The sequence below is a fragment of the Megalops cyprinoides genome, chromosome 18, assembly GCF_013368585.1.
Source record: "Megalops cyprinoides isolate fMegCyp1 chromosome 18, fMegCyp1.pri, whole genome shotgun sequence".
NCBI lineage: Eukaryota > Metazoa > Chordata > Actinopteri > Elopiformes > Megalopidae > Megalops > Megalops cyprinoides.
The window spans coordinates 21,800,363-21,827,453 of NC_050600.1; the positions used below are offsets into that span (position 1 = coordinate 21,800,363).

Genomic DNA, 27,091 nt, shown 5'->3' on the forward strand with positions numbered 1-27,091 from the left:
ACTCGCCAGTAGGACTGCTCTCACGCTACTGTGGTAGCGGCGAGCGTGTTTCTGGTCGCTGGGTTTTTCACAGGCACTGCCTGGGGAAGCTGTGAAATGACCATAAGCAATGTCATAAATGAAGGGGGGGGGGGAGGGGGTTAACCATACAGGCTATACTACGCCTCACTGCTTTGACACTTCTACATCAAAAAAGCCGGCCCTCTAAACCGCACGTTTCATTAGCTGTCGATACCGATACCTAATTACTAACTGACGCCTCTAAGCAGCGTCTCTTGCGGACGACAGGCTTCTCTCATTCGCTGATCAGCTGCTTGTTCTGACGCCCTGTTGAATTGTGGGTGAAACGGCATGAGTGGGGCATTGCAGTCTGAAAAGGAAGGACGGTTTTTCGTGCTGAGCTCTCACGCGGCTAGGCCCTGCATGACACAGGGCCGAGAGCGGAGGGTGCCGGAGCCAAAAGTATTTTTGGGTGAATTAATTTGCGCTTAGCCGGTCAGACCAAACCGCGAGTGCTCCCCTATTCCACAGTTACAGAGCTGAGGAGAAGCTTGTCTTTGCTGTGTTGGGCTTGCGCAGAGCTTTTCAGCACCACCCGGTATTGGTATAGTGATTTAAGTAAATCATCGGCCGGGAGAGCAGTCAGCAAAGTAATGGGAATGCCAGGTATATGTAATTATAGCACAGTGTCCACACAGCCAGCAATTTATTATTGAACCCACTGCGCACCCCTCAGTGCTGTAGTGCATATTTTAAGACCCTTTGACTGTCAGTTAGGTGTTATTTTACAGTCGGTGTGGCTAGTTACTTACCTAGCTAAACCTGTTTAACCAGTGTTACCCAGTTGTTAAACCTAGCTATCTACCCAGCTGTTTAACCCATTTCACCAGCTAACAACACTTGCGGATTGAAATCAACTTATTTTCTTGTAAAGGCTGCAAGCTTTGAGTTGCTCGGCAACCTTATCTGCACCTCCCTCTGGACCTCCCTTTCCCTGCCTCTTCCTCAGCTTGACTCCTCTGCCGTTTTGTAAAACAGCGCTCACTTTTGTGCCAGAGCCGGGCTGCGCGTTTGTGCCGATAATCTGAAAAAGGTCTACAGACAAGAGCGTTTGGAGATGCTGCAAAGAAAGCTCTATTCAGATATGTATGTTGATTTTAAAATGTACTCATGCTCATACGGTTTGTGGTCCTCGTACCCAGACCTCTGTCCCCCCCCCCCCTCTCTCTTTCCTTCCCTTGTTTCTCTCCCTCCCTCTCTTCTCCCCCTCCCCTCTTGATAGGCTAGTCATGTGGTGTGTGGGGGCCTGTAAGTGGGGAAACTGTTTACACAGCACTGTGTGGTCTGTTTTTGTGTGAGTGTGTGTTTCCCTGTCCCGCTGTCTGTGTGTCTCTCTGTGTTTCTGTGTCTGTCTGTCTGTGGGTGTCTGTGTTTGTGTACATTTGTTTTTGTTTGCATGTCTGTATGTTTTTGTCTGAGTCTGTATGTATGTATGTGTGCGTGCATGCGTGTGTGCTAAGCTGTAGATCAGGTCAGTGAGACAGTGTGTGTGTCTATCTGTAAGTGCGTGAGTATGTTTGTACATGTGGCTCGCAGTGTGTGTGTCTGTTAATACACAAAAGAGTAGAATAACCTGTATATCTTCGGGGGCAAATGACATTTCTATTTTGCATAGCCGTATAAATATTGTACTGTTTTGACAATGGAAGAGAACAGACTTGTAAATAGTGGTTGGCTCACAAGTACCAACAGCGAAAGCTGATGTTATTGACCATAACTAAGTCTGTCACTGTGATGGTACTGACCAACAAGCTAGCAATCTGGCATGTAATTACTGTAGGCAGTTTCCCTGAAACCTTTATGATTGTGCTCATTTTCTCATTTTGGCCCTATGTTTTTGGTCTTATATGATTATTACTCACACAGGCCTGGGTGTGGTTCATTTGGGGTCAGAGTGAAGATGGTAATATGTTTCCTGCAGTTCTCATCACTGTCACTTTGAATGACAGAGATATCGAGCAGCCCTCCCCAATCAGCTCAACCATTCAAACGCCTTGTTCCTTTGCTGCATAGATTCTGTGACTGTGTTATGTTACTCGGAAATGGACTGAAATAACCCCTTCAGTTTCAGAGTGCTGTTCACATCAGACGTTTCGCATCGGAATTGTCAGCCTCTTATGTTCCCCGCTGTCTCTCCATTCAGTATCAAACCCCACGGTATTTGCAGCTTTGATTGAAATTTAGTTTCAGCTATGAAGAATAGTCCATCGCACACTCATAAACATGTACGGACAAAGACAACATTTTGACGCCACTCTGCAATGTAACCCATTGGAGGCTCTGACTTCTGGTTGGCATTGGACCAGCCCATTGCTGTCTCCATGTCCCCGTGAATCCGTCACAGACCTGGAGCAGCGCTCCTCAGCCAGGAAGTTGCCTGTCTTACCGAAGTTACACGTGGTGGCTAAAACAAAGGCCCTTGCCGCCTCGGAAGCGACCTCGCCGCCTCGTTCCGCCTCCAGCCTCTCGGCACGGTTACCGTCACCCCTCTTGATGTCTTTGTGTTGTCACTCACTTAAGACTTCATAGAGTTGCATTGTGAAAGAAGCGGGAAAGAAAAAACACTCTCTCATCCTTTGTTTGAGCTGAAGTGGGGGGGGGGGGGGTATGGGGAGAACATAACAGGCTTTTGTTTGCTTATTTTGACAGGACTTTTTTAGCGGGAGGGTTTCTGTGGAGAAAACGGCACGGTCCCTCCGGGGGGTGGGGGGTGGGGGGTGCGTGCAAGGAGACACCAAGGGTAGCACATGTGTGCTCTTCCCGTGCATTGGGAGTGGGAGGATGGTTCAGGCAGAAATAGACATGAAAGGCTAGGCGGCAGCAGCATCATCAACAAAGTGTGGCTTAATACAGGATTAGTAGTTTTGAATGGAAACACACCAGGCTGTCGAAATCTCCTGTGTTCGCTTGATCACGTGGTCACTTCCTGGACTGTTCCTTTCTTGCCTGTTTTGCTTGAACTCCAAATCATGAAATAAACTAGCCCCAGAGTTTCGAAGCCATGAATGTGATGTTTTACAAGATGCTATCCATACACGTAACGCAAACCGCTATCTGACCCTTTAAGGTTTACGTGACATCACCCCAGTAGTAGACAGGAAGCTGTTTCTCACCAGTCGGCACGCCTGTGTGTCCAATTGTAATGTGGCAATATGCCTGAATGAAAAGCTACTGCTAGCTATTACCTCGCTTGTTGTGAGTGCTAACAGCTAACTGAGCCGCTCTGCTGTCGTGTGAGTGCTTGTGGTGCGTTTCTGGGCACCTCGGGTTGCAGGCTGTGAGCTGGTTTGGCACGCAAACTGCGTCGTGTGTCTCAGGGGCAGCGAACGGATGCTGCTTAACTGAGGTGAGATTACAAACGTCTCACACATTTTTCACACCACACCGCAACAACGTATCACAGTAACAGTAAGATGAATGCCGTATGAGTAGACGTGTGGGGGAGAAGTCAGTATTCGCCTAATGCTTTCTAATACAGGATACTGCTATACCAGGGGTAGCCGTCGTTTTTCACTGGGTTCAGGAAATTAAGTTACAGCTCGCAGATGATGGTGTGTACTCTTCGTATTCAGTCATCTGTGTATCTTCATCAGTTTCTGTTCCAATGAAAACCCAATGAAAAACAGGCTCAATAGGTATCACACAGGGATAGAAAACCTTGAAGTCAACATAGTACAAATATCTGCCTATGAAATAAAAACACTGAATGTAATATTACATGTGGTGAAAAGTATGAAAAATTAGCTATTTTCAAAAAATTATTAAATGATTTGCAATTTGCAATGAACGTTAACACTTTCCCTTAAAAAAGTTTCAAGGAAGTTGAAATAAGCCTTCTTTGGAAAATATACAGTGAAAATGGCAGTGTATCTATGTTCCTAGGGTCCTATGTTCCGCAGTTCAATATTCTGTTAACACACCAGCTAATGCTAACCTTGCATCTAATGCTAGGGGGACAAAATATCGATACGAGAATATATCGTATTACTTCCTCTTGCGATACGTTATCGATACACTGGTGCCAAATATTGATATTTTTATTAAAACATGCAGGTGCTCTAAACGGATTCCCCCACCAATTTGACTTATGAGAGTCACTACTTCATGACTGCTCATGGTGGCACTTATCAAATGAATGAGGGTAAACTTGCGGTGAAGAAATGCACACAACTTCTCTTTCTCAGTCTTCCCTGGAAATGAGACCTGTCCAACTCAATTTCAGTAAGTAACACTGACTAAACGGTGTGGATGGCAGAGACTCTTGTTTTATATAAGTAGCTAGCTTCAGTTGAGTTAGCCAACTTAGCTAGGCAGCCTGTACTTACAAAATTGTCTAAATTGAAAGGTACTTTACAATTATATCACCAGTATTCTGTGTGATTAGGCATTTAAACAAAAGCTTATCTACCTAACATTATCCAAAAAAACAGAAAGTGGTTAAAACATCACAGTCTAAGCTCGAATTCGTCGTTGGTTTCCGTTAGCAATTACTTGGCTAACGTTACCTAGTCTTTTCCCTGACTACCCTGAATGTAGCTCCAGACCTACACCCAGGTAGTACTAGCTATTTACTCGCTAGCTTGCAAATTTACATCATTACATTGCATAATCCTTAGAATTGCAGATGTTCATTTTAATAACTTGCTTTATGGGTAATTTGATGACCTACTTAATTACGTTATTATTGGACAACTGACCGCCATAAAGATGTAACAACTGTAGGATCCACTAGCTAGCCAGCTAGTTGGCTAGCTATAATGTCATGGGTTGACGAAAACAGGGCATTGACTTAACTGAGATAAGTTAGCTAACATTTCTCAGCTGGCAAAGTAGTAACGTTATGCAATTTAAAGAGGAAAAATATATCTTCACTTACGGCTGTCAAGTTGGCCAACCGGTCCCTCATCACACTTCTTTTTTTCTACCAAAGTTGTTTTAAAAAAACATCAGCAAGTGTGCTAGCTAATGTTAACTCCCTCTTACGATGTAATCCAGTGTCTTGGTACTATTTCCCAGAATGAAGTTGAAAATGTATCCATGTACATCGGTTGTTGTATACAGTGATTGTCACGTTGAATTTTGCTGTTAACTTTTCACTATATAAGGATGAGCAGCAATGCTTAGGGCTTTCTGTGGTTTGTGTCTTCCCTTACAGTTAGCCAACCTCCCAGCCTTCTCCAAACATTCAGCAACAACTATTTACATGAATACATGTTGCAAATTATCCTTAGGGTTTCTTGGATGATCAGTACAAATTTCAACCCAATCCAGTGAAAAATAAGCAATTGGTGAGTCTTATAATGCACATACAAAGAATCGCAAAAATGATTAAATGTAGCTCTGAGGGCCAAACTTCTAAAACTCATAACTAAAAAGTATTTGGAGTAGAGCTATAGGATTTTGCAAGGTCCCATGAATTTAATAGAAGTTTTCACATGAACTTTTTCAAGAAAATCTATGTCATGGACTGGGAGGTCCTAGGTGAGTTGGCATGGAATGACCCCTTTTCAATGTCTGTTGCCTTGCTTTATCCTGTACTGAATTCAGACTTGTGCTTATCCACAGCCTTGTCTTTTCTCATGTGAATGCTTAAATACTTCTTAGGTTTTAATCTAGTGAGTTTGACCACTATAGGCAGGTTTTCTTATATCAGTATTTATTATAAACAAAGCGTGCTATTCTTTCTAGTTTTCTGTAAGCTCTCTGAGAAGGAAGCGTACAAATCCAGCATGACGATGTTGATCATGATTACTGGCGTAACCGCCCATGATGTGGATACCAGCGCGTCAACACTTGTGTCTATGAATAAGCAGAATTGACACCGCAGTTGTGAATTAGCTGAAATTTCATCACCTACCTCACCAGGCTTAATCAAACTTGCGCTAGCGGACACTTCAATGGTAAAGTACAAGCTAGCCATCATTCTCATTTTTGATCAGTGGAAATTGGCTACCTTTCACAGATCTGTTTCATCCGCCTCTGCTGTTGAGTCATTTGCGCAGAAGAAAAGAAAAGCCATTGGAGCATTTTAAGTCAGATGCTGTGCCACTCATGCTGTAGGCTGCATTTTGAGTAAAAGGTACATCCACAGCCCTGTCTGGTAGCGTCAGGCTCTCTGACTCCTGAGCCTCTGAGAAGACTTCAAAGAAACCCCGAGGCAGACGCAGTGTGTCGTGTTACGCAGTTACGTGTTACCTGCAGACTAGCCCCTTTTAAACACAGTGCGCCGTGCCATAGGGTGTGACGGTCCCTAACGCTGGGTTTGCAGTGCTCCTAGAAATAGACAGAAAAACATGTTATTGCTCTAACCCTAACTGTAACCCTAGCCTTGACATTAGCCCTAACCTTAACCCCAGCCCTGACCCTAACCCTAGCCCTAGCCCTAGCCCTAACCCTGTTTTCACAGTGCCTTACCTGTACTGTGTGTTTCATGGTACTGTACTTAGTGTTATGTCCTGTACTTAGCAGTACACAGGTACTATGTCTGTGCTGTGTGGTGCCTATCTGGGTAATGCATTCTTACAGAGTGTTGTCTGTTAGGTCCATTTAGTGTCTGTAGGTGTACGGTTTAAGCGGTTTTGTGCTCAGTAATCGCTGTGGATGTGAATTACACACAAAACATCTCGGATTTTGAGTGTACCGCTCAGCACGATGAAAGAGAAGGAACTACAAACCCAGAAATGAAAGGATCGTGGGGCTGGTCCGGGTTTTAGTTTTACGGCTGCGCTCACTCTCTGAAGCGCGCTGACAGGAATCGATACGGTCCTTTTCCCTCGCGGGCGGGGTAGCACCCCGTCGCATTACAGCCCGACGCGGCGCACTGACCCCTGGGTAATCGGGGAGCCTCTCTAGAAGGATCTGGACAGGCTGTGTATCTCTTCGGGTTAATGCGGCAACTCCCTCATACTCAGCGCTGCCCTGGAGCCTGCGAGCAACCGAGTGGCCTCTGGAGGGAGAGACTTTCATTACATACACAGACATTAACATACAGTTATTCAGACCCATTTGCTTGTCCAGGCCAATTCAGTAGCATGTGTAAGAGGCTGGCTCCTGTCCAGCAGCCTTAATGTCAGCATTCGTGTCTATTAGCTGGTGTCTACCAGCAGACATGGCCCAGTTTACTTTTTTCCCCCCTGTTGATTTCTTAATCATTATCGTGTAAGATTAGAATCTTTCAGATTATGACTTCACGTGCTGTGTGTTGGTGACTGATTGTAATTGTGATTTGTGTGCTCTCCATTGGTTCGCATGTAAAAGTGAAGTCCCTTATAGAAGGAGTGTGATGTAATATGATCCTCTCTTCCCCCCCGCAGGAGGAATTGGGGCCGCCTTCCACTGCCATCCGGACCACGCCTGCAGCGAGGAGAGCGACAAGGTGGGGGGGGGGCATTGGGGGGATATGGCTATTTCTGCATGGCTGTGTGTGTGTGTGGGGTTTTGGGGGGTCATTGTCGCTGTTTGAGAGGGATTGCCGTGGCGATCCAGGTGCGTTCAGCTGGAGGGAGCCTCGGCCTTTGGCGCGGTGAGACCACGAGGCGCAGTGACAGCCACCCCCACCCCCCACCCCCCCAACCCGGGGAAGCGATCGAGACCTTCCCGTCAGATGCGAGTCGGCCTTATCTGCACTCGTGGTCGCGATTAGGAGGCGGAGAGACTCGGTGTACAAAAACACCAAAACATACTCCTCTGCATGTCACTCAGTGTAGCAGGTGCAGAAGCCCAGTGCTAAGCTGCTCCACGTGTTCACAGAGCAAAATAAATCTGGATAGCATCCCCCAAATGTTGCTGGAACAGTGGGAGAGCCTTCAGGTATGTGGAGTTATCCTGTTTTCCTGGAGCTAGAACAGAGCAGATTCAGGATGGGCTTAGGTATCTTAATGTAGCATTTCTGAGATCAGCTGTCAGCATTGAAACAATTGTCACAATAGATACAAACTGCAAGTTAATGAATGACTAATGATGTACCTTAAAAAAAAAAAAAACTTAACAGTGTGTGGGCTTATTAATACTCTTAAAAAAACCGCCTCAGTCTTTCAGCAGTCCTTTGGTAAAAAAAAAAAAAAAAAACAGCCTAAAATTAAGGTTGCATGTATCTACAGTCTGAAGGACCGGAAAGGTGCCACAGTGACATCATTGTCATTTGATAGGCAGCGTTTTTCACTGGAAAGTACTCTGGCAGTGGAGAAGTGGTTGGTCTTTGCCGGCCAGGATAATACCGAGTCTGTGTGAAACCAAACGCATGCCGTATTGTTGTAAAGTGCAACCCCCGCTCGTGGCCGATGGGAAAACCCTGAGTGTGGGTGAGCCCGAAGACCGAGCTGCCAGTAAGCGCCGATCTGGGACCTGATTCCCCGCCTGCAGCTGTTGCCCTAACCATGATAAGCCGAAGCGAGAGGCCCTGTTCCTAGGTCTGCGCTCACGGCGCCGTGGGCTGTCTCTTGCGGCTTCCCGTAAGCTTGCAGAGCCGGGCCGGGCGCCGCCGCGTCAGCAGCGGTGGGACGGTGCCCTCCGTCCGCGGTACGCGCCGTGGCGGTAACCCGAGGCAGCTGGCATACAGCTGCAGGAAGTCCCCCCCCCTGCCTCTGTCTGCTGCCGGATGAGCCGTCCTGATTTGTGGTGCGTGCCGAGCTGCTGCCACCTGCCACAGGAGAAAGGGCGCGCACCGAAGGAGCAAGACGTGGCAGAGAGGAAAAGGAGGACGTCCTGAAGGAGCAGACAGCACAAGGGACAGACAGGCCCAGGAATAAAAGTCTATGATGGAAGGAAAACTCAATATATACACTGTATTACATTGGGTTAAAACTTATGAAAGTGTGTTACAGTGTGGGAGGCTTTATTCCTGAACTGCAGCAGTTCCTGTGTTTATGTGTTTATGTTCCATTGGTTTCTGTAAATTGTTGGATATATATCGGTACATTTGGGGAATTTGGAAGCCCTATTCCCCATTGGTCCAAAAGTACAAAACTAGGCTGGTTGTTGGTGCACATTTTGGTGTGGTGAAAATTCATGATGTTTGTCGAAGAGGGGTAGTTCATTTTCCCGAGGGCTTTGCGGGGAAAACTGGTTGTTCAGGTGCTGGAATAGAAGGGTAGCAGTATTAGAAAAAGTCCAAGTGACTTTAAGGAGCACTGTATTACAAGAGCTTCCTGGGTTGTGTCAAACGATATGGCGATGGTAGCCAATTGGATTTCAGACAGCAGTTTCACACTGGCTTGAGGGTTCAGTTAAGAGCCGGTCACCTTTAGGGACTCTCACAATGAGACTGTATCCTGTCTCGGCTTTATTCATGAAGCCGAGCAATCCTGCAAATGACATAGTCGGAATCACGTCACAGGGGGAATGCTTCAAGCGCGATGTCATCGCAACATGAACCAGTCTCTGGTTGAATTTACACGCAAATATATTAACCACTGTCACCATAGCATGTCTGGCTCATGTTAATTTTCTTATTGGATTTAGAATTTCTTTGCAGTGGTTTCCAGTGTCCCGTTGAGTATAAGATATAACACCAAGGCCGTGAACAATACCACATAATATTTTAACATCCTTCACTTTATTCACTGGAGCACCTGTATCTTATTGAAGGAGAACGGCAAGGGCACTATATTGCAATAGAATGCCCACCACTAAATTATTAATGGTTAAAAGGCTTTCTGTCCGCATCAGTCCAGCATAGTTTGGGCTTTCCTTTTTAAGGTACAGAAAGAATATGTTACCCAAATAAACATATTATTATTTTGACAGAATACATCTTGCTTATGGTAAAATTGGAGGCCCGAAGATTGATTTTAGCTGGTGGTATGAGCATGGACAATACTGTACATTGTGTGATGAAATAAAAAAAACAAAAACCTAGAGTCTATGTTATGTCATATGAGGAACATGCTAGTTGTTCTTTTCTCCTCCTTTTCTGTCTCTCTGATGTAAATGTTGGCTGTGTTTATAAATGGGCCCCTCTGTCAACGCCTGGGCATGTTTCTCTGTAGTCATTAGTTTCATTCTCTCACATTGCCTCCATTTTGGCTCTAATGTATTGCTCCATTGTATTGTTTTTCTGACTGTGCTGCAGATTTGCCTGTACAGTGGCACAGTGGCTTTGGCTTGAAAACTGCTGCGGGTGGGTCTTTGTTGAAATGTACAGAGACATAAGAGTCACAGCATCCTCTTCTCCTGGTTTTGTTGTCCTCGTCCCACCACCCCCCACTCCCATCCCAAACGCAGACAGCAGGCCCATCAATGTTTCATGTTAATGGGATGTGCCTGTCTGGATGCGTTTGGGGCGGGGGGCGGGCAGGCAGCCAGGCCTGGTTGTCGAAATGCCTCTGGGGCGGGCGAGGGGGGGTAAGGGGGGCAGGGGGGGTGGGAGTGGGGGTGTGATGTGTGGTGTGTGTGTGTGTGTGTGTGTGTGTGTGTGATGATGGGATGGGTACAGTAGCTGCCCTGGGGCAGGAACTGTGCGTTCGGAGTGAGTGTTTTCCATGCTGGGTTTTCGGCTCCCGTCCACGGCCTGCAGCGCGAGTGAACCTCAGGCCTGAGTACAGTCGCTTATAGTGATCTCTCCGGCTCTGAGCCGGTTCCCTGTGTTCGTCTGAGGTTTGTGTGACGGAACTCGTGCCCTTTCGCGTGCGCCCCGGGGTTAGGGGCGTCGGTCCCGGAGTCCAGCACTAGTCCCGCTGCTCCGCCCTGTGGTCCTCCTCGGTCCTCTTTCTCGGTCGTTGTTTGGTTCACCCGTGCGCTGTTGCGTTGTGACTGGCTCTGGAACCGCGCTGCTGTTTTGAAAGGCTGTTTAAACTTGGCAGGGCGTCTCCTGGCAGCTTCAGAGACCTGCAGGTCCTCGAATACTGTTCTCAGCAGCACTGAGGTTTGCTGCAGAAGGTCTCATTCTGTCTTTGAGTGAGTGAGAGAGTGTAGGGCTGTGTCTGTGTGTGTGTGTGTGGACAGGGGCTGCCTATGTGTGTATAGATGTGTATGTAGAGGTGTGTTGTGTGTCTGTATTAGATGTTTGTGTGTTTGATGGTGTGCATGTTTGATGGTCTGTCGCTGGGTCTGTGTATATAATGGTGTGTGTATGCGTGTCTGTGTGTGTGCGTGTCTGTGTGTGCGCGTGTCTCTGTGTGTGTGTCTGTGTGTGTCTGTGTGTGTGTGTGTGTGTGTCTGTGTGTGTGTGCGCACGCGTGTCTGTGTGTGTGTGTGTGTGTGTGTGCGCGTCTGTATGTGTGCGTGCGCACGCGCCCTCGCTCCTTTCTCCAGCTGTTTCCTGTTTCTGTGCCTGCTGCACCCTCTGCCTGCTGCTGGCCACACTGTAGCACTTAAGCCCGCTGGTAATTAACCACAGTGCGCACCGAAAGCAAAGTCTCTGACACACTGACACATTCTGTCCCACAAAAGAATTTATGCATTGTTTTTAACATGCTCGCCCATGTATGTGTGTGTGCAACTGTGCATGCACGTGTTTTTTTTTAATGTGCATCTGTATTGGTGTGGATGTGGGTGAGTTTTATGCATGTGGCTGTGTGTGCCTGTGTGTGTGCGTCTGTGTGTGTGCGTCTGTGTGTGCGTCTGTGTGTGTGTGAGTGTGTGTGAGTCCGTGTTTCTGTGTGTGTGCGTCTGTGTGTGCGTCTGTGTGTGTGAGTGTGTGTGAGTCCGTGTTTCTGTGTGTGTGTGTGTGTGTGTGTGTCCGTGTTTCTGTGTGTGTGTGTCCGTGTTTCTGTGTGTGTCCGTGTTTCTGTGTGTGTGTGTGTGTGTGTGTGTGTGTGTGTCTGTGTGTCTGTGTGTCTGTGTGAGTCCGTGTTTCTGTGTGTGTGAGTCCGTGTTTCTGTGTGTGTGTCTGTATGTGGAGGTAGAGTGAACAGGAGCATGATTAGCTGTGTACCGTTTCGTGTGAGCCAGTTAGACTGTAGATACCAGGGGGTAGCAGCTCTCCTACACGAGTGTGTGCAGAAGCGGGTCTGTGAGATTGAGTGTGTGTGTGGCTGGGTCCTGGGTGCCAGCATAGACGTAATGTCAAACGCCCGTCTCGCATTCTCTCACTCTTCAGCAGTGTGCTCCAGCTGTAAATAGGCACACTATATTCAGAGCTGTTTAGCGGCTACACTGTATATTAAGATCGCCTGCTCCTTTTCCTTGCACTTGAACATCTGAAACTGTAAAAGGCTCCCTAAAGATGATTGATTCTGAGTGTTGCTGATGCAGTTTGTTTAGGATATGTTATATCCATAGATAATCAAATCTGTCATGATTGGTTGTCCTACAAGTATAGCTAGCTAGTAAATAAACCAGTGTTGTTCCAGTGGAAGCTGCCTGATGTATTAATAAAACTATTGATAATACTGGTACCTGAAACAGTTGAGGAGTGTGGCAGTATGGGTAAATATGGCAGAATGAAAGTTGAGGGATGTTGATGGCTTCTCTCTCTGAACAGAGTGAGGACAGCCCCAGCCCGAAGCGCCAGCGTCTGTCCCAGCACTCTGTCCTGGAGCTCACCTCGGCCCCCCCATCCACGCCCTCGCCCCCCATGCGCCCCTGGGAGCTGCCGCCCAGTCGCCGGCCGCACCACCACGCCCACCCGCACTACCCCCCCGAGCGCTGCCACACCCCCGCACGCAACCGCCGCAGGTGAGCGGAGGAGAGCTCGGCCCGGTGGTCCGACACGTCCGACACGGGGGCTTTATTACTGAGAGGAGAGGATGATGGGAAATGTAGTTCTGCATGAGTAAAGTTTGGATTGTTTTTCTGTCCTCTGTGTACCGGGGCTTTATTACTCAGAGGAGAGGATGATGGGTTATGTTGTGCTCTGCTTGAGTGAAGAAGTACTTTATTAGTTTGAAAGATGAGAGGGGGATTCTGGGGATTGTAGTGGTCTGTTTAAGTAGACTGAGGGGGGGTATTCTGTGAGAAGACAGGATGATGGGAAATGTAGTTCATACCCTCTATTGTTAAGAGCCATATCAGCAGTGACGGTAATGTCTCTACACCCCCAGCCCCCCCGTAAGGCGCCAGCGGGCTCGCCGAGAGCGACTCGGCCGACACCATCACCCCCACCATGGCTCCCCGGGAGGGGGGCAGGACGAGAACTACCGGCACCCCCACCATGCACCCCACCCGCACCAGAGCTACCCCTACGGCCAACCGCCCCCTCCCCCCGGCATGGAGGAGCCCCGGGCCTTCCACCCACCGACCCTCTCCCCCAGGCTCCTTCACCCCCAGCAGCAGAACGCCATGGTGGTAGACCTCACAGACCAGGTGAGGCGCTGTTTTCCCCCTACCCGTCTCACACACAGCTCCCTACTCTGCTGACACACAGGCTGCGGATACTTTATGACACCAACAGCCGATCCCAGATCAGAATCATAAATTAGCACAAAGTGGTCAGGGGTTGGATTGCTTGCGCGTGAGCTGATCTCAGATCGCTTACTAACGGCAGAAACTTTCTTAGCCTCTGTACAGCTAAGGCCGGAGTGACACAGTGCGAGTTCAGATCTAGTGAAACATGACCTACTTACCGAACAGGATGTGAGGCTGCCTTTTTTTTGTGCTCCGACCACAACAGCCGGCCTGGACAGCGTGGGTGAGATCCAGGCAGCAGCCAAAGAACACCACTGAAACCTAAAACCGCGTGCCTTTTTCATGTCGAGCCCGCATTTGCGTAATGGGCTGGGCCCGGGGGCGTGAGTTTTTATGTGGGCCGCTCCTCTGAAGGGTCTGTCTCTCCCGTCCCGCCCCTCTCAGCTGCAGCAGGGCACGGTGCCAGTCTCCTATACGGTGTCGCCGGTGCCCCCCCACGGCCTGCCCCCACCCCTGTGCGCTGGACAGCAGCTGCCCAGCTGTTCCTCACAGCAGCAGGTCCCGGGCTGCTCGGTGGTCTTCAGCGGCCAGCACTACCCCGTCTGCAGCGTGCCCCCGCCTGTGAGTACCTCTCAAGCGCTCCGAGCTGCTCTCAGACCAGCTTCACTGCTCAGCTTATAATGGTTAAAGTTAGGATTGAGGCTGGGGAAGCTGGTCCTAGTTCAGCACTTATGGACAACTTCTGCTTCAAGCCTGTGCATGACTTCTCAGCTGGAGTCTCACCACTTCCTGCTGGCTACTGCCCTCTAGTGGCCCATAGCATCACATGCAGCCAGCGTTTTTTGAGGTCATACCTTTGGGGTTTTATGTTTAAATTTATTCATTTGGCAGGTGCTCTTACGCAGAGCAGCTCGCAAAAAGTTACACCATTGCATTAGACTGCAATAAAGATACAATAAAATTCTGTAGAGAACGGCACATGAAATAAATATGTATTTTATACCTGTGTTATGTTTAGAATTGCTGAATCAGATATTCTGGCACAAGAGAAGCACCCTCAATCTCTTCCTTTGACACAGCAGAAAGAAGAATTATCTCTATACAAGTTCCAGCAGGTATCCTGCTCTCACTCAGGTATAGCGCTGCATAGCAGTCATTGCTAGCCTCCCACGCCTGGCATGTGGCCTTGGCTGGAGTGTGCGGCGGCAGAAAGCGATACTCAGGGTGCAGGACGCCTGCGGGCCCTGAAGACCGGGACTGGAGTTGTTAGCACGGGAATGAGATCTGTCTCTCTCCGTCTCTCTCTTTCAGATGCTGCAGGCGTGCTCCATGCAGCACCTGCCCGTACCGTACCCCTTCCCCTCGCTGCTGTCCAGCGACCCCCCCTTCCTGCTGCACCCGCCCCACCTCTCGCACCACCCCCCTCACCTGCCCCCGCCGGGGCAGTTCGTGCCCTTCCAGGCCCAGCAGTCCCGTTCGGTGAGTGTCGGGGGGGGGGGGGGGGTTACAGTGGGTTTGTGTGGGTGTGCTGCGATAGGTAGAAGAACGTGCTTCGGGAGTGCGCTAAAGTAGCAGACACACAGACACACACACACACACACACACGCACGCACAGACACACACGCACACACACAGACACAGAGATGCGCACACAGACACACAGACACAGACACACACACACAGACACACACTCACACACACAAACATACACAGAGACACTCACCTTTCTGTGAGCGTTAGGACTGTAAACTGGCCTGACGGTGCTTGCGCGCTCACGCCTGTCTCCCGTTTCTCCCCGCCCCCCCAGCCGCTGCAGAGAATCGAGAACGAGGTAGAGCTCCTGGGGGATCACCTCTCCGTGGGCGGGGGGTTCAACTACGCCCACTCGGCGCACCCCAGCTCCCTGCCCCCCTCTACCCAGCTCCAGTTCCTCTCCCACGAGCCCTTGCCCCAGGAGCTCTTCGGAGTGGTAAGCGCCCCCCCCTCCTTTACCCCCCCTGCCAAACACACGCCGGCACACGCCGCTGACCCCCCCCCCCCCCCCCCCCCCCCCCCCGTCTGAACGCCGGCGGAGCCCGCAGAGACAGTCTGATCCGTATCACAGAGGGAGACGCTTAGGTGCGGCATCAAACAGGGCCTCCGTTTCTCAATCCGACGCCGCTTCCCTTTCACGTGAGCGTGCTCTGACAAAGCCGACGTTCGATCGACGGCTTGGCCCACCTCGAAACGTGGTCATATTTAAGTGCTGCAATTTGGAAGGAGAAATACAAGACCGACTTCTCTCAGTTTTCGCGAAGCCTCAATTCGAGGAGGGCAGCCCTCTCACGACAGCTCTTTTTGGAGCTGGGAATTGTTTTTGGCAGCCTGTTATGGAAAGGTCAGCCGCTCTGGAGGTTGAAGTGTCGGTTGTGACATACCCAGCACAATGCAGAGAGCCTACAGCCATGTCACACTGGAGTGCGTCAAGCCTTTTTTCTATCTTTCTGTCTGTTTTTGTGTTTTATTTTGCTTTTGAAACATTTCTCTGTCTTCCAGACTAGAGGTCAATTCCATTTCAACTGATTTAGTTCCGGGGACGAACTGAAATTCGGTTCATGAACTGAAAATTGCCCCGTCGTTTTCAGTGAACAGATTTCAATTTATGAATTGAATTTCAGTGCAGTTGCCTGAATTGACTGCATTGAAATGGAACTGACCCCAGCTCTGCTGTATTTCCTCCGAAACAGCCGTACCCCCACTTCATGCCCCGGCGGATCACAGGACGGCGCTATCGCTCCCAGCAGCCCCTGCCACCCCCGCCCTACCATCCCAGCTTCCTGCCGTACTTCCTGTGAGTACCCCCTCCACAGACACACACACACACACAAAACATTGATTAAAGGCCCCCATATTCCAATGTTCAGCAAAGCAACTGGATTCAGACCATTCAGTTGTAATGCTTATTTTACCATTACGTAATGGTGAGTTTTTACAGCGGGACAAATAATTCCGTCTTAATTGCTATTATATTTAGGATGACAAAAACACTGACCGGCATGGAATTTCCAAAGTGCAACTGCTCAGCCCCTGTCCCAGAGGGCTTTAATGCGGCAAATCCATCTTTTTCCCGGCTTTACAACTTTTTGCAAGCTGCCAGCTCTCTCCTGACTGGAGAAACAAGGTGCGCGGATTAAGCTGGGACCGTGGACATTTGATAGGTGGCCCACAGCCCCAAGAGGTGGTGAGGCGAAAGGTTGTAAGAGCCCTGATAGCATGTGTGTCTCTATAATCTTTCTCCCTCCCTCTATCTCTGTCTCTTTCTCTTGCCCCCCCCCCCATCTCTGTATCTCTTTCCCTCTCTCTCTCTGTCTCTCTCTCCGCCTCCCTTTCCGTCCGTCTTTCCTCTGCAGGTCTATGCTTCCGGTGCAGCCCACCATGGGACCAGCCATCAGCCTGGAGCTGGATGTGGACGACGGAGAGGTGGAGAACTACGAGGTGAAGCTCCCCCTGAAACTCGCTCCTGAGCCTCACCCCAAACCTTCCTCCAACCGCCACCCCGAACCTCTCCCCTTATCTCAAATTCAAATTCAGATTTGAATAAGACTACAAATACAGCAGTAGCTAAAAGGTGGATTTAGAATCTGTGCAAGCATTAGCAGCAATAATGCTATCAGACGTTGCTAAATGAGAGCGAACGTTAATAAAAACCCTCTCTCTTAGTTCCGTTCATTTCACTCTGAGTCAGAAATTCACGCACAAAGTTCCCAAACATGGCGATCGTAATGTAGCAGTATGACGAAAGGAGATCAGCTGCTTCGTGAGATCTGAGAGGAAAGAAATGGTAAAAGCAAAGCGCAGAAAAAAATGTAGCCGTTAAAGTGAAAGGAGAGCGTTGTCTTGTGGGGATAAATTATTTGAGGCATAAATGAGACGCCTGTGTGTCACTTGCCGTCTCTGAGGTTTTGGCAGACAGCTGTGCGCTCGGTTGCCAGTTCTACACGCCTCTGTTCCTCCTACAGCGGGATGGATAGTCTGTGGGTGGAGCTGAGCAACTTTGTGGGTGTTGGTTATTCCTAGCTCCCCGTGCTCACATGCGGAGCTGAGGGGAGCAGCTCTCTTTCGCTGCGGGGCGAGCACGGTCTGTCCTCCCTGGGTTGCCAGGTTTGCCTGTGTTGGCCGCTCTTAACCCCCCTAGGCTGCGTTCACTGAGGCTGTGCTTAAAGATGATTTTTTTCGTGATCAGGTGGCCTGCCATCCTGTGCTGTCTTAATATGGGTCCAGTTGCATTAGAATGCGTTTCTGCGTGTCCCGTTAATGTCATTGTGACATCACAGTGGTGTCATTTTTCTTCGGTTGCAGTGCAGTACGGTTGACTCTAATTGTAGGAATGGATCTGTGCTAAGCCTAATTAGTGTTAATGGGGCTCCGGGACAAGTGAGCCTTTGCGCAGGCTGGTGATGGGGACCCTATCCGGCGGGGCTTTATGGTAACCCAAGTGAAGTTTCACAATTTTTCATTGCTTCCAGAATTGAATCATCTGTCCCTTTTTGAATCTTCGTTAGCAATGGATACCGTCTCAGTTCTCCCTAGCATCTCCTTGTCGGTAGTTTGGCTCTGCACTTGCACGTGTTTTTTGTACGACCTGTTGGAATGTGACGTCGCTGTACTTTAGCTTGTCATTTAACGTGCCGTTGAGTCCGAAAGCGTTCCCGGGATAAAGGGCCTACAATTTGAATGCTCCTGCTCGCTAATTGGAGACTCTAAGGAATTCTGGTTACCTATGATTGCCAATTCCCTCCAGTTTCCTCCACAAATATAATTTTTCTGTGGCTTAGAGGTGACTGCAGTTTTATACTGACTTTCAGCACGGCCTCTTAAAGTATTCCAGTTTTGAACGGTTTTCCCGTAACTTTCTGCAGTCTGAATCAAAGGACTTGTCTTCCCTTTACTTGGTTTGGCTCGCATTTTGATCCTTTTAAATGGGATTTTATAGCAGATGCTTAAAATGCGTGATTTATGTTCTTTCCACCAGATGTAGTCCTTTACTGGGAGTGAATGCAATTGCCAGAAAAGTGACCTTTCATGATTTACTCCCTGTGTTCCTCTGTGCCGCAGTGGGCCTGTTTGTAAGGTTGATTCATGCCGAACAGCAGATCAGGCTGAGAACGTGCTGCCGTTTTTTTTCCCGCCCTTTTGAAGAGCGCTGCCTGGCTGTGATTGGACAGTAGGTCTAGCGGCTGGAGAGTGAATACAGTGAATGACAGAAAGGTTCTAGGTTTTTGACAGGTGAAGAAAGGCTTGCAGGTTGCCGGGTATGTTTCTGCAATTGAAAACACTTTCCTGCAGCACTTGAAAGGATACGTTGTGCTGTCCGTCACACTGACAGTGGATACTGACACTGTATCATTCTTAACTACCCTGCTGACTGCGCTCTTACAGTGAATCTCGCAATGTCTGTGTAGGTCTGTCCAATCAGTGGCTGTTCTGCATGTGTTGTGTTGTAGGAAAGGGGAGGAGTAAGAGTGAATTATTCGACCAATAAGATTAGGTGTGGGTGGGGCTTCCGGTGGTAACCAGCTCAGATTGACCCATTGTATCCATAAAAATGTCTCCCTCTCTCTTGCAATACAAACAATTGGGCAAAAATGTCAGTTTGTATAGGTCATAGCTTTAATCTGTTGTGAAGCCTACCTCCTCAGGTCTTTGGTAGTATTTAACTATAGTTGCTTTCTTTTTAGTCATTTTCTCTTGTGTCCTGGTATGTAGCGGAATTATCCCCTTTTGTTTCTTCAGTTGAGGAGTTTATTGATGTGATTAAATGCTGTATTCCTTTTTGTGGTAATCTTTTATGTATCAGTTATTTACTCTGTCTCTCCTTGATGTGACTTTTCTTAGATCCGTTCTTTGATGACTTGTTTTGCTATACTTTGTTTTTTTAGTTACTTTGAATCTGAGTTTTCATTAGTCCAACCTTTCTTGCATACACTTTGATAAGTTCTAAGGTTTAAATTGAGATTTATAGAGACGTTGTTTGGAAAATTCATCAGCTCATACAAAACACAACCCTTCTCGAGTCTCATCTATCCTCTCTCTTTAAACTTCAAATAGGCTTTGCTGGCACAACACAATTCTTTGCTCAAGCAGGAGAATCAAGAAAATGTTGCATAGCAATAATTCTGTTAACAACGGAAATAACATTATTCGGTCATGGCTACAGTTAGCCCTTTGTTAGGCGCAATGTAGCAGCTATTTTTAGGGTCGGTAGTCATTTTCCCTGGCGTCCCTCAGGCTGTGGTGCAGTGCCACATGCTGGCCAGAGGGTGGCACTGTGTGGCCCATCCACATGTTAGCCTGGCACTTTTTCTCACTCATTCATTAATTTTAATGGAGGGGAGGAACTCTGAAAGTCAGTAAAAGCTCAGTTGCGAAGTATTGCTAGAAAATTAGGGACTAGGACCAGACGGGTTCAGGGTAGTCCCCTCAAGTTCGGTACATAACCTGAATTTCCTCAGTAAACATCTGGCTGTGTGATCGGGTGAAATATAGAAAATGTAAGTTGGCTGGAGTGAGGGGTGTCCGCTAAGGAAATAACGCCATGCTGTTTGTAGTAAGCGCGTACAGTCACACTGGTGCCTCATACAGATGATCACGCCTGCACAGTCATAGGCCTCATTTTAAGAGATACCCTGAAGATGGCCAGCCCTGTGAGTGATTGCGTTTCCCATCATCCCTCTGTGCGTTGGTCGGCAGGCCCTGTTGAACCTGGCGGAGCGTCTGGGAGAGGCCAAGCCGCGGGGACTGACCAAAGCCGACATCGAGCAGCTTCCATCCTACAGGTTCAACCCCAACAACCACCAGTCGGAGCAGACGCTGTGAGTCTCCCAGCTGCAGCCGTTAGATAAGGGAGCGTGGACGCTTTGACTGCACTCCTAGCCGAATGAGAGAGAATTAACCTTCTGCCTGTTTTGTCTGCAGTTGTGCTGGTGTGTGTGTTTGTGTGTGTGTGTGTGTGTGTGTGTGTGTGTCTACCTTAGCAAAGTGTCGATATGTGTTGACGTTGCATTAACGTAATATTGATGATCCATGTGCACGGTGTGTCTGCATGTGTCCCTGTGCGTCAATATTATATTCTGACATTGTGTTAACATCATATTGACATTCCAGGAGCATGGTGGGTCTGTGTATGTGTGTATATGTGTGTGTATGTGTGTGTGTGTCTGTGTCTGTGTCTGTGTATATATTGACATTGTGTTAACATAATGTAGCCATTCCATGTGAGTGTTATCTGTGTGTGTGTGTCTGTCAATATAGTGTGCTGATGTTGCGCTAATGAACATTTGTCTTCCAGGCATGTTTTGGGTCTGTGTGTGTCGATAATGTATGTTGACATTATTTTAATGTGTTGCTGCTGTTCCTTGTGCGTGTTGTGGCTGCGTGCACGCTGATGTTACGTGTCGATGTTGCGTTAACGTAACGTTTGTGCCACGTTTGCGTTGCAGGTGCGTGGTGTGCATGTGCGACTTCGAGTCCCGCCAGCTGCTGCGCGTCCTGCCCTGCAACCACGAGTTCCACGGCAAGTGTGTGGACAAGTGGCTGAAGGTGAGTGTGGGGGGGAGTGTGGGGGGGGGGGGAAGCAGGGAATCACCGCTCACACTAACTGCCCTTCCACCTGCTGCCCGGGCACGCCGTCATGTGACCCGTCATTTCTTAACCATCACGTCGTGGCTGTGGTGCATGATAACCCAAACACAGCCATATTGTTATGGCATGCTAGTGTCCCATTTGCTTTCCACAATACTGAGTCCATCGATAGGTACTGAACTGTGGGGCTGATCATACCTGTAGGTCATTGTTTATATGCACTGGGCTAGGGGACGCACTTTGTTGATGATTGTGAGCTGTTCATTGCGCTGATCTGTATCTAACATCTGCTGATCAGGTTTAAATCCTGTGAAAGCTGTCACAGGATCCAGTCTCAATTAAGGTTCATTAATTTTTCAGTTAATCGCCGAAGACCCTCATCCGGTTCATTGACCAGCTAATTAGTGTTACTCGATTAAGCTCAATGCCAATTTGTTTTACTAATTCAGGGGGCTGTATTGAGCAGAAGTAAGACGAGGAAAAACTTAGTGTCTCTTTTCTGTTCAAACGCGCTTCCGACCGAGCTTTCCTTTCACACGGATCCGGATTCAGTCAGCTGATCAATCCAAACAGCATAAGCGCTCAGATGAATGAAATAGCTGCTTGCACAGTTTGACCACACAGCCAGCCACAGGCTTTCCTCAGTACTGCACCTGCAGAAGACCTCTTTTAGTATCAAAATACGCACTGTGCTTTTTACAGCTCACTATGGTATAAACTGTTTGCTGCTTGTGGCACAGTGCATTCTGGGATTGGTGTTTAGTTACAGTGATTTGGTTAGCGCCATGCAGAAATGCCAGGTGTTCTCTGTCCTGGGAGCTTTCTCATTGGCGTTAACACTGCTTGCTGTCTTCTTGCTGTGAGAGGCCGCCATTTGTAAAGCAAGCAGTATTCGGGCATTTGAGTATTTGAGTATTGACTCTTCCTCTTCCTTTTACTCCCAGGCCAACAGGACGTGTCCCATCTGCCGGGCGGACGCGTCCGAAGTCCAGCGGGACTCCGAGTGACCAGCAGGTGGCGCTGTCCGGTCCTGCCTGGCCCACTCCGGGCGGTCACACGTGTATACAGACGTCTGTCCTCCTTCACTCCATAATTCCAACCCATCCTTCACTGCAGACCTCCACCTCCTCTTAACTCCAAACCTCCATCTTCCGTTCCTCCTTCACTCCACACCTCCATCTGGTCTCTGGTCCACAGCTCCACCTCCTGTCTGCTGGTCTGAGGGGGCCATCCGCTTTCAGCTGTCTTTACCGTAGACCCTCTACCACTGGTTTCTGTTTCTTTTGGTTTTACATGCATGCACACAGACACACATATATCCTTGCAGACAAACACACTGACACACACATGCGCACGCACGTGCACACACACACACGGACAAATGCACGTACAGGTTGGTGGGGTGCTTCCTTTGCACTGCGTGCTGGTTCATTATGATTTGATACAGTATATAATGGTCTCAACTACAAGCAACAAAATAGAAATTTGGGATTGTTCTACTAACAATGTGTGGTTGGAACTCCAAAGATTATTCTTATTACGAGTATTGATCACTATTATGGTATATTTGAATGTTTTTCTTCTTGTATTGTATCTTGAGTTATTATTATTTGTTAATTGCATTTTTTTTTTCCTGTGTGTGCACTAACATTCCCGGGTATGTGAGAGCATTATAGCGTGGCTTTAGGGTTACCATGACGACTGACTGTGAGCATGTACTTTTTATATGAATAAATATATGACATATATGGGGGGGGGGGAGCAAAATGAAATCAAATAAACAATGTTTTATGAATTGTGAAGTACAAAATATATCTTTATAGTAAGATTTGGGAAATGGCTACGGTATAGCGATCCAACTTAGAGAATTGAAATACTGTGAGGTGTGAGTTTGAGTGCAGCAACTGCGTTGCGAGTGTGTGCTTGCCGACGCCTTTCATGTGCGGTGTGTGTGCGTGTGTGTGCGCACGCTTCTGCGTGTGTGTGCGTGCGTGCGTGCGTGTGTGTGTGTGCGTGCGTGTGTGTGTGTACTGAGTGCCAGCAGTCATCTTTCTGTGTTATTTATGCAATACTTGTTCAGTACACTGGTTTTCTCTCCTCGGTGTCCTGTCCCCCTGGTTTAGGGTGTACACTGACTGCAGTTGGTTAGGGAGCTTGTACTGGTAAGACGGCGCACTCTTCCTATTTTCAATGCACACAGTATTGCCCCGGGCAGCAAGTCTGTGGTTTTCTCCTCTGTTTGCCCCGGGCCCCCAAGCACATCCCAGGATATGTCAAATCATCTCTCATTATTTCTGAGGACCCTACGGTGCGATCACAGAGAGCGCAATCAACTTTCAGGTGTCAGTGTTCGGAACAGTCCAGCAGGTGTTGGTTTCAATGATCAGTAACTGTCAGAGATACAGGGTCCCCCCCCCCCATCCCCTGAAGGCAAGACAAGTTCCATCACTCATGGGGGTTTGGTGTATTCTGGACTCCTGTGGTCAACCTCTGACCTGCAGGTCTTTGGGTCGGGCTTCCACTGAGTCAGCACTTTCTAAAGCCACTTGGTTTTCCTCCTCTGCGTTGGAGAGGAGAGCAACTAATTATGGGAAAAAAAAAGGGTGGACAAACATGAGCTTTCCATGGGTGGATTTGGCCTCAAATTACTGCCAAGGCACGCTCACGTTGTCTGAATGAGGTGCGTTTTATTTTTTAAATGATGAGAAGTTTTGTGTGTGGAAGCTTGGAATGGCCTTCTCTTCCCAGCTGGGCATCAACAGCCTGTGACATTAATGACCTCTTTGTCGGAGCTCCATTAGCATTGTCTGTTTTAGCGACTGCCACAGCGTCGTGGACATCACCGACGGACTCTCCCCGCTTGAGCCTGGCACATCTGAGAATTCTGGTACCTGCGCGTTGCAGTGACATTTACCTACCTAAAAGGGAAGCACAAACTTGTCAATCACTGCTGCGGCGCCCGGCAGTCTCAGCTGTCGAATTTTTGGCCAGCAGTCTGGGTTCATCTGTCAGTCACGGGTGGTCGTGTTGACCCCGAAGGCTCATGGGATTTGGAGTTCCGGTCTGGCTGCCTGGTGAGGCTGGGGGGGGGGGGGGCAAGTCTCTCACGACTTGTACCTGCCGTTGTGTTTTGTGGTTATGGTGTGTGCTAGACCTACCTGTAAAGGATTAAGGCTGCAAAAAATTCCCACGTGGTGTCAAGTCCTGTTGCCTCCTTACCCACACCCACCCTCCTCCCCCCCCATCCACACGCCCGTTATCCCTCACCCCTCTCCTGGGTCTGCTCCACTCAGAATGTCTTTAGAATAACCAATTCAGATCTTAACCTGCAGTGTCTTAATACCAGATGCCTTCTCTGCAGCACCCTTGTTGAAACATCATCACCCCCCTCCCCGGTCGAACACCCCCTTCGTCCCTGTATCCCCAAGGGGTTAAGCAGCCTGTGCGTGTCACTTTTTGTTTCTCGTTGTTCCTTTATTATGATTTTTTTTCTCCCCTGCTTGGTACACTTGCAATTACCTCATTTTTACTATTTATGTACTTCTCTTTATTTGCTTAGCTGATATGAGAGCTTTTGAGGTTTTTATTTGTTCTGTTCTATTAAAGTTACAACCTGTATCATTTACCTGGATGTCGTAGTGTCATATGTATTATATATCTGTAACCAAAAGCATTTGAAGGCTTGATATAAAGTTTTTAACAGAAAAAGACAAAAAAAAAAAACTTTGTACATTTTTTAATGAAACTCACTAGTAATGCTTTACTGTGTATAGCAAGGAATTTTCATTTTATTCCCTGTGCCCGATGTTTTGGATTTTAGAGGGTGGTTCAATAATAAATGTATTATGTACACTGACTCTACCATAGGTGTGTCCTTACTTGCTAGAAATTGCGGTTATAACCACAATAGGTGGTTCATAATAAGTGACTTCATTTGGAAATCGAGGGAGGATTTCAACCTGCCACCAGATGGCGACATTGGCATATCCACGTTTCTGAGGGTTGTCTCGAGATGCTGCTTCAGGCGGCTGTTTGAAACGTAACCGCTGCTCACATGCTCGATAACGATTTTGAAATAAATCTGTGGTTTTATTACGATTATGGGTTCATTCAGGGATGATCCAATTTTTCATTTCTCCACTCCAACAGTGTCTTTTTTTTGAAAAACAGTAACCCTCCTGAGCCAATCAAATGCTTGCTTGTGCCACTCGTTTTCAGTTGCACATGAGTATCCCCCCCACACACACACACACACACACACACACACACACACACACACACACACACACATATACACACACACACATATACACACATACACATACACATACACATACACATACACATACACAGCAAAAACGAGGGGGATCACTGGCATGTTGGGTTTAGTCTGGCTCTGTGGGATGGCTGCTGTAGGAAGTATGTGCTGCAGTATAATCCGCTTTTGGGACCTGGTGTGGGGCAGCTTTCCGGGACGCGGGGAGCCCTGCTGCGGATGCCCCCTGTGCAGCAGAGATTCGGGCTGAGGCTTTAGCCCCTAAGAGGGGCTGCTGCAGTGTCAGGTCTGGGCCTAAAGCACCTCATGCAGAGAGGCTTTTCCCTCCACGTCTTTATCCAGGTTCTTCCTCTAACAGACCTCTAACTTTAGCTCTGAAAAGACCTGAAAGCAAAGGCAAAGGTGCTCTCTCAGGAGACACAGTGTTCTGATAAACCCCGTCTTACCCCTGAATACACTTGTACTCATATTCTTCTATATTGTGATTTATGGACAAACATGTAGACCGATCTTTGAATTACGGGACATTTGTATTTTAAGATTTCAGGCCCCATAGGCCATACCTGCCTTCACACCAAAGATGAGTGCATGGCAGTATTTTATTTTATTGCCAGTAGAGGTCACTGTGTTCTGGTTGATTTCCCTGACAGTGAAATCAATACAACGCCCCCCCCCCCCCCCCCCCTATCAGGGTAATGGAAGGTAATTGGTTGGTGCTACAACATAAACTGTTTTGTTTTTCTTTAAATCATTTGAGTTTCAGCCTGATGACCATTTGCTGCAGTTCTGACTGTCTTGTGCCACATTTATTGTTCCTCATATGAACAAACTGCAATACGATCACTGAAGCATGCAGATGCAGACCCAGGCATGGTCACTAAAGCCTACAGATACACAGATACCTGTACGCTGTTAGCATAAAGGTGCACACTGCAGCACATGCTGTCTGTAAATACAGACTGCGCCGTGGTCACTGAAGGACAGACTGCAGTGTGGTCAATAAAGCATACAGGTGCAGACTGAAGTGTGTTCAGTCTGTAGGTGCACACTACATTGTGGTAATTAAAGCATACAGGTACTGACTGAAGAGTGGTCAGCCTGCAGATGCAGACTGCTGTGTGGTAATTGTAGCATACAGGTACAGACTAAAAACATGTTCAGCATATAGAGAAGGCTGCAGTGCGGTCAGTCAGCAGACACAGACTGCAGCATGGTCACTGAAGCGTGCAAATACAGACTGCAGTGCGGTCGCTGGGGTGGGCAGATACAAAGTACACTGTGGTCACTGAGGGATCCTCTGTTGAACCCGCAGGAGCTGCAGAGAGCTCCGCTCGCCTGCCTGTGGCACACGGCGTCCTGAACGTATTCAGTTTTTAATGCTGTGAGAGAACCATGTATGTGTTTCAGCGCAGTGGGAAGTAATGATGTTTACTGAAAAGAATTGTGATTTGAGGGAGGCTGGTAATAAAGCTTTCAAACAGCATCTATTTGTAATAAAAAATAAGAGTGTTTTTTAAATGTAAATAACAATTACATGAGCTTCAGGTTCTGATTAGATAAGATTGATTCTGCCTTGAGCTGTAGCCATTAGCCTTTTGTCTGGGTGGTTATATTATATATATTTTTTTCCATATAATGGCTAGTAAGTCACTGAATAAGAGCATGTTTCAAATAACTGATAAATAAAACCAACATTTTCAGCTCCAACCAAAACAGGTCTTATTTTTCAGAAATATATTTTTACATACACACACACACACACAGTACCAGTCAAAGGTTTAAGGAATCAATCATTCAATGACATTTTGAAAGACTAAATGCTTGAATTAAATGCTGGAAATTTGTTTCTTA

At 47.9% G+C, this 27,091-nt stretch overlaps 1 protein-coding gene across 2 annotated transcripts in view; it reads left to right on the top strand.

Moving 5' to 3' along the window:
- LOC118793438 (E3 ubiquitin-protein ligase RNF38-like) overlaps positions 1-22,060 on the top strand; it is a 35,561-nt gene extending 13,501 nt beyond the window's left edge. Inside the window, exons 2-12 of one of the 2 annotated variants that reach the window (XM_036551620.1) lie at positions 7,374-7,435; positions 12,482-12,675; positions 13,041-13,302; positions 13,789-13,965; positions 14,656-14,823; positions 15,152-15,313; positions 16,071-16,174; positions 16,734-16,818; positions 20,074-20,195; positions 20,823-20,922; positions 21,909-22,060. In XM_036551620.1, coding sequence (XP_036407513.1) covers positions 7,374-7,435; positions 12,482-12,675; positions 13,041-13,302; positions 13,789-13,965; positions 14,656-14,823; positions 15,152-15,313; positions 16,071-16,174; positions 16,734-16,818; positions 20,074-20,195; positions 20,823-20,922; positions 21,909-21,971 — 1,499 coding nt within the window. In that variant the 3' untranslated portion in view covers positions 21,972-22,060. Of the gene's footprint in view, positions 1-7,373; positions 7,436-7,810; positions 7,870-12,481; positions 12,676-13,040; positions 13,303-13,788; positions 13,966-14,655; positions 14,824-15,151; positions 15,314-16,070; positions 16,175-16,733; positions 16,819-20,073; positions 20,196-20,822; positions 20,923-21,908 lie in introns of those variants that run through there. The other variant, XM_036551621.1, reaches the window with a different exon arrangement.
- Positions 22,061-27,091: the final 5,031 nt, after the last annotated feature.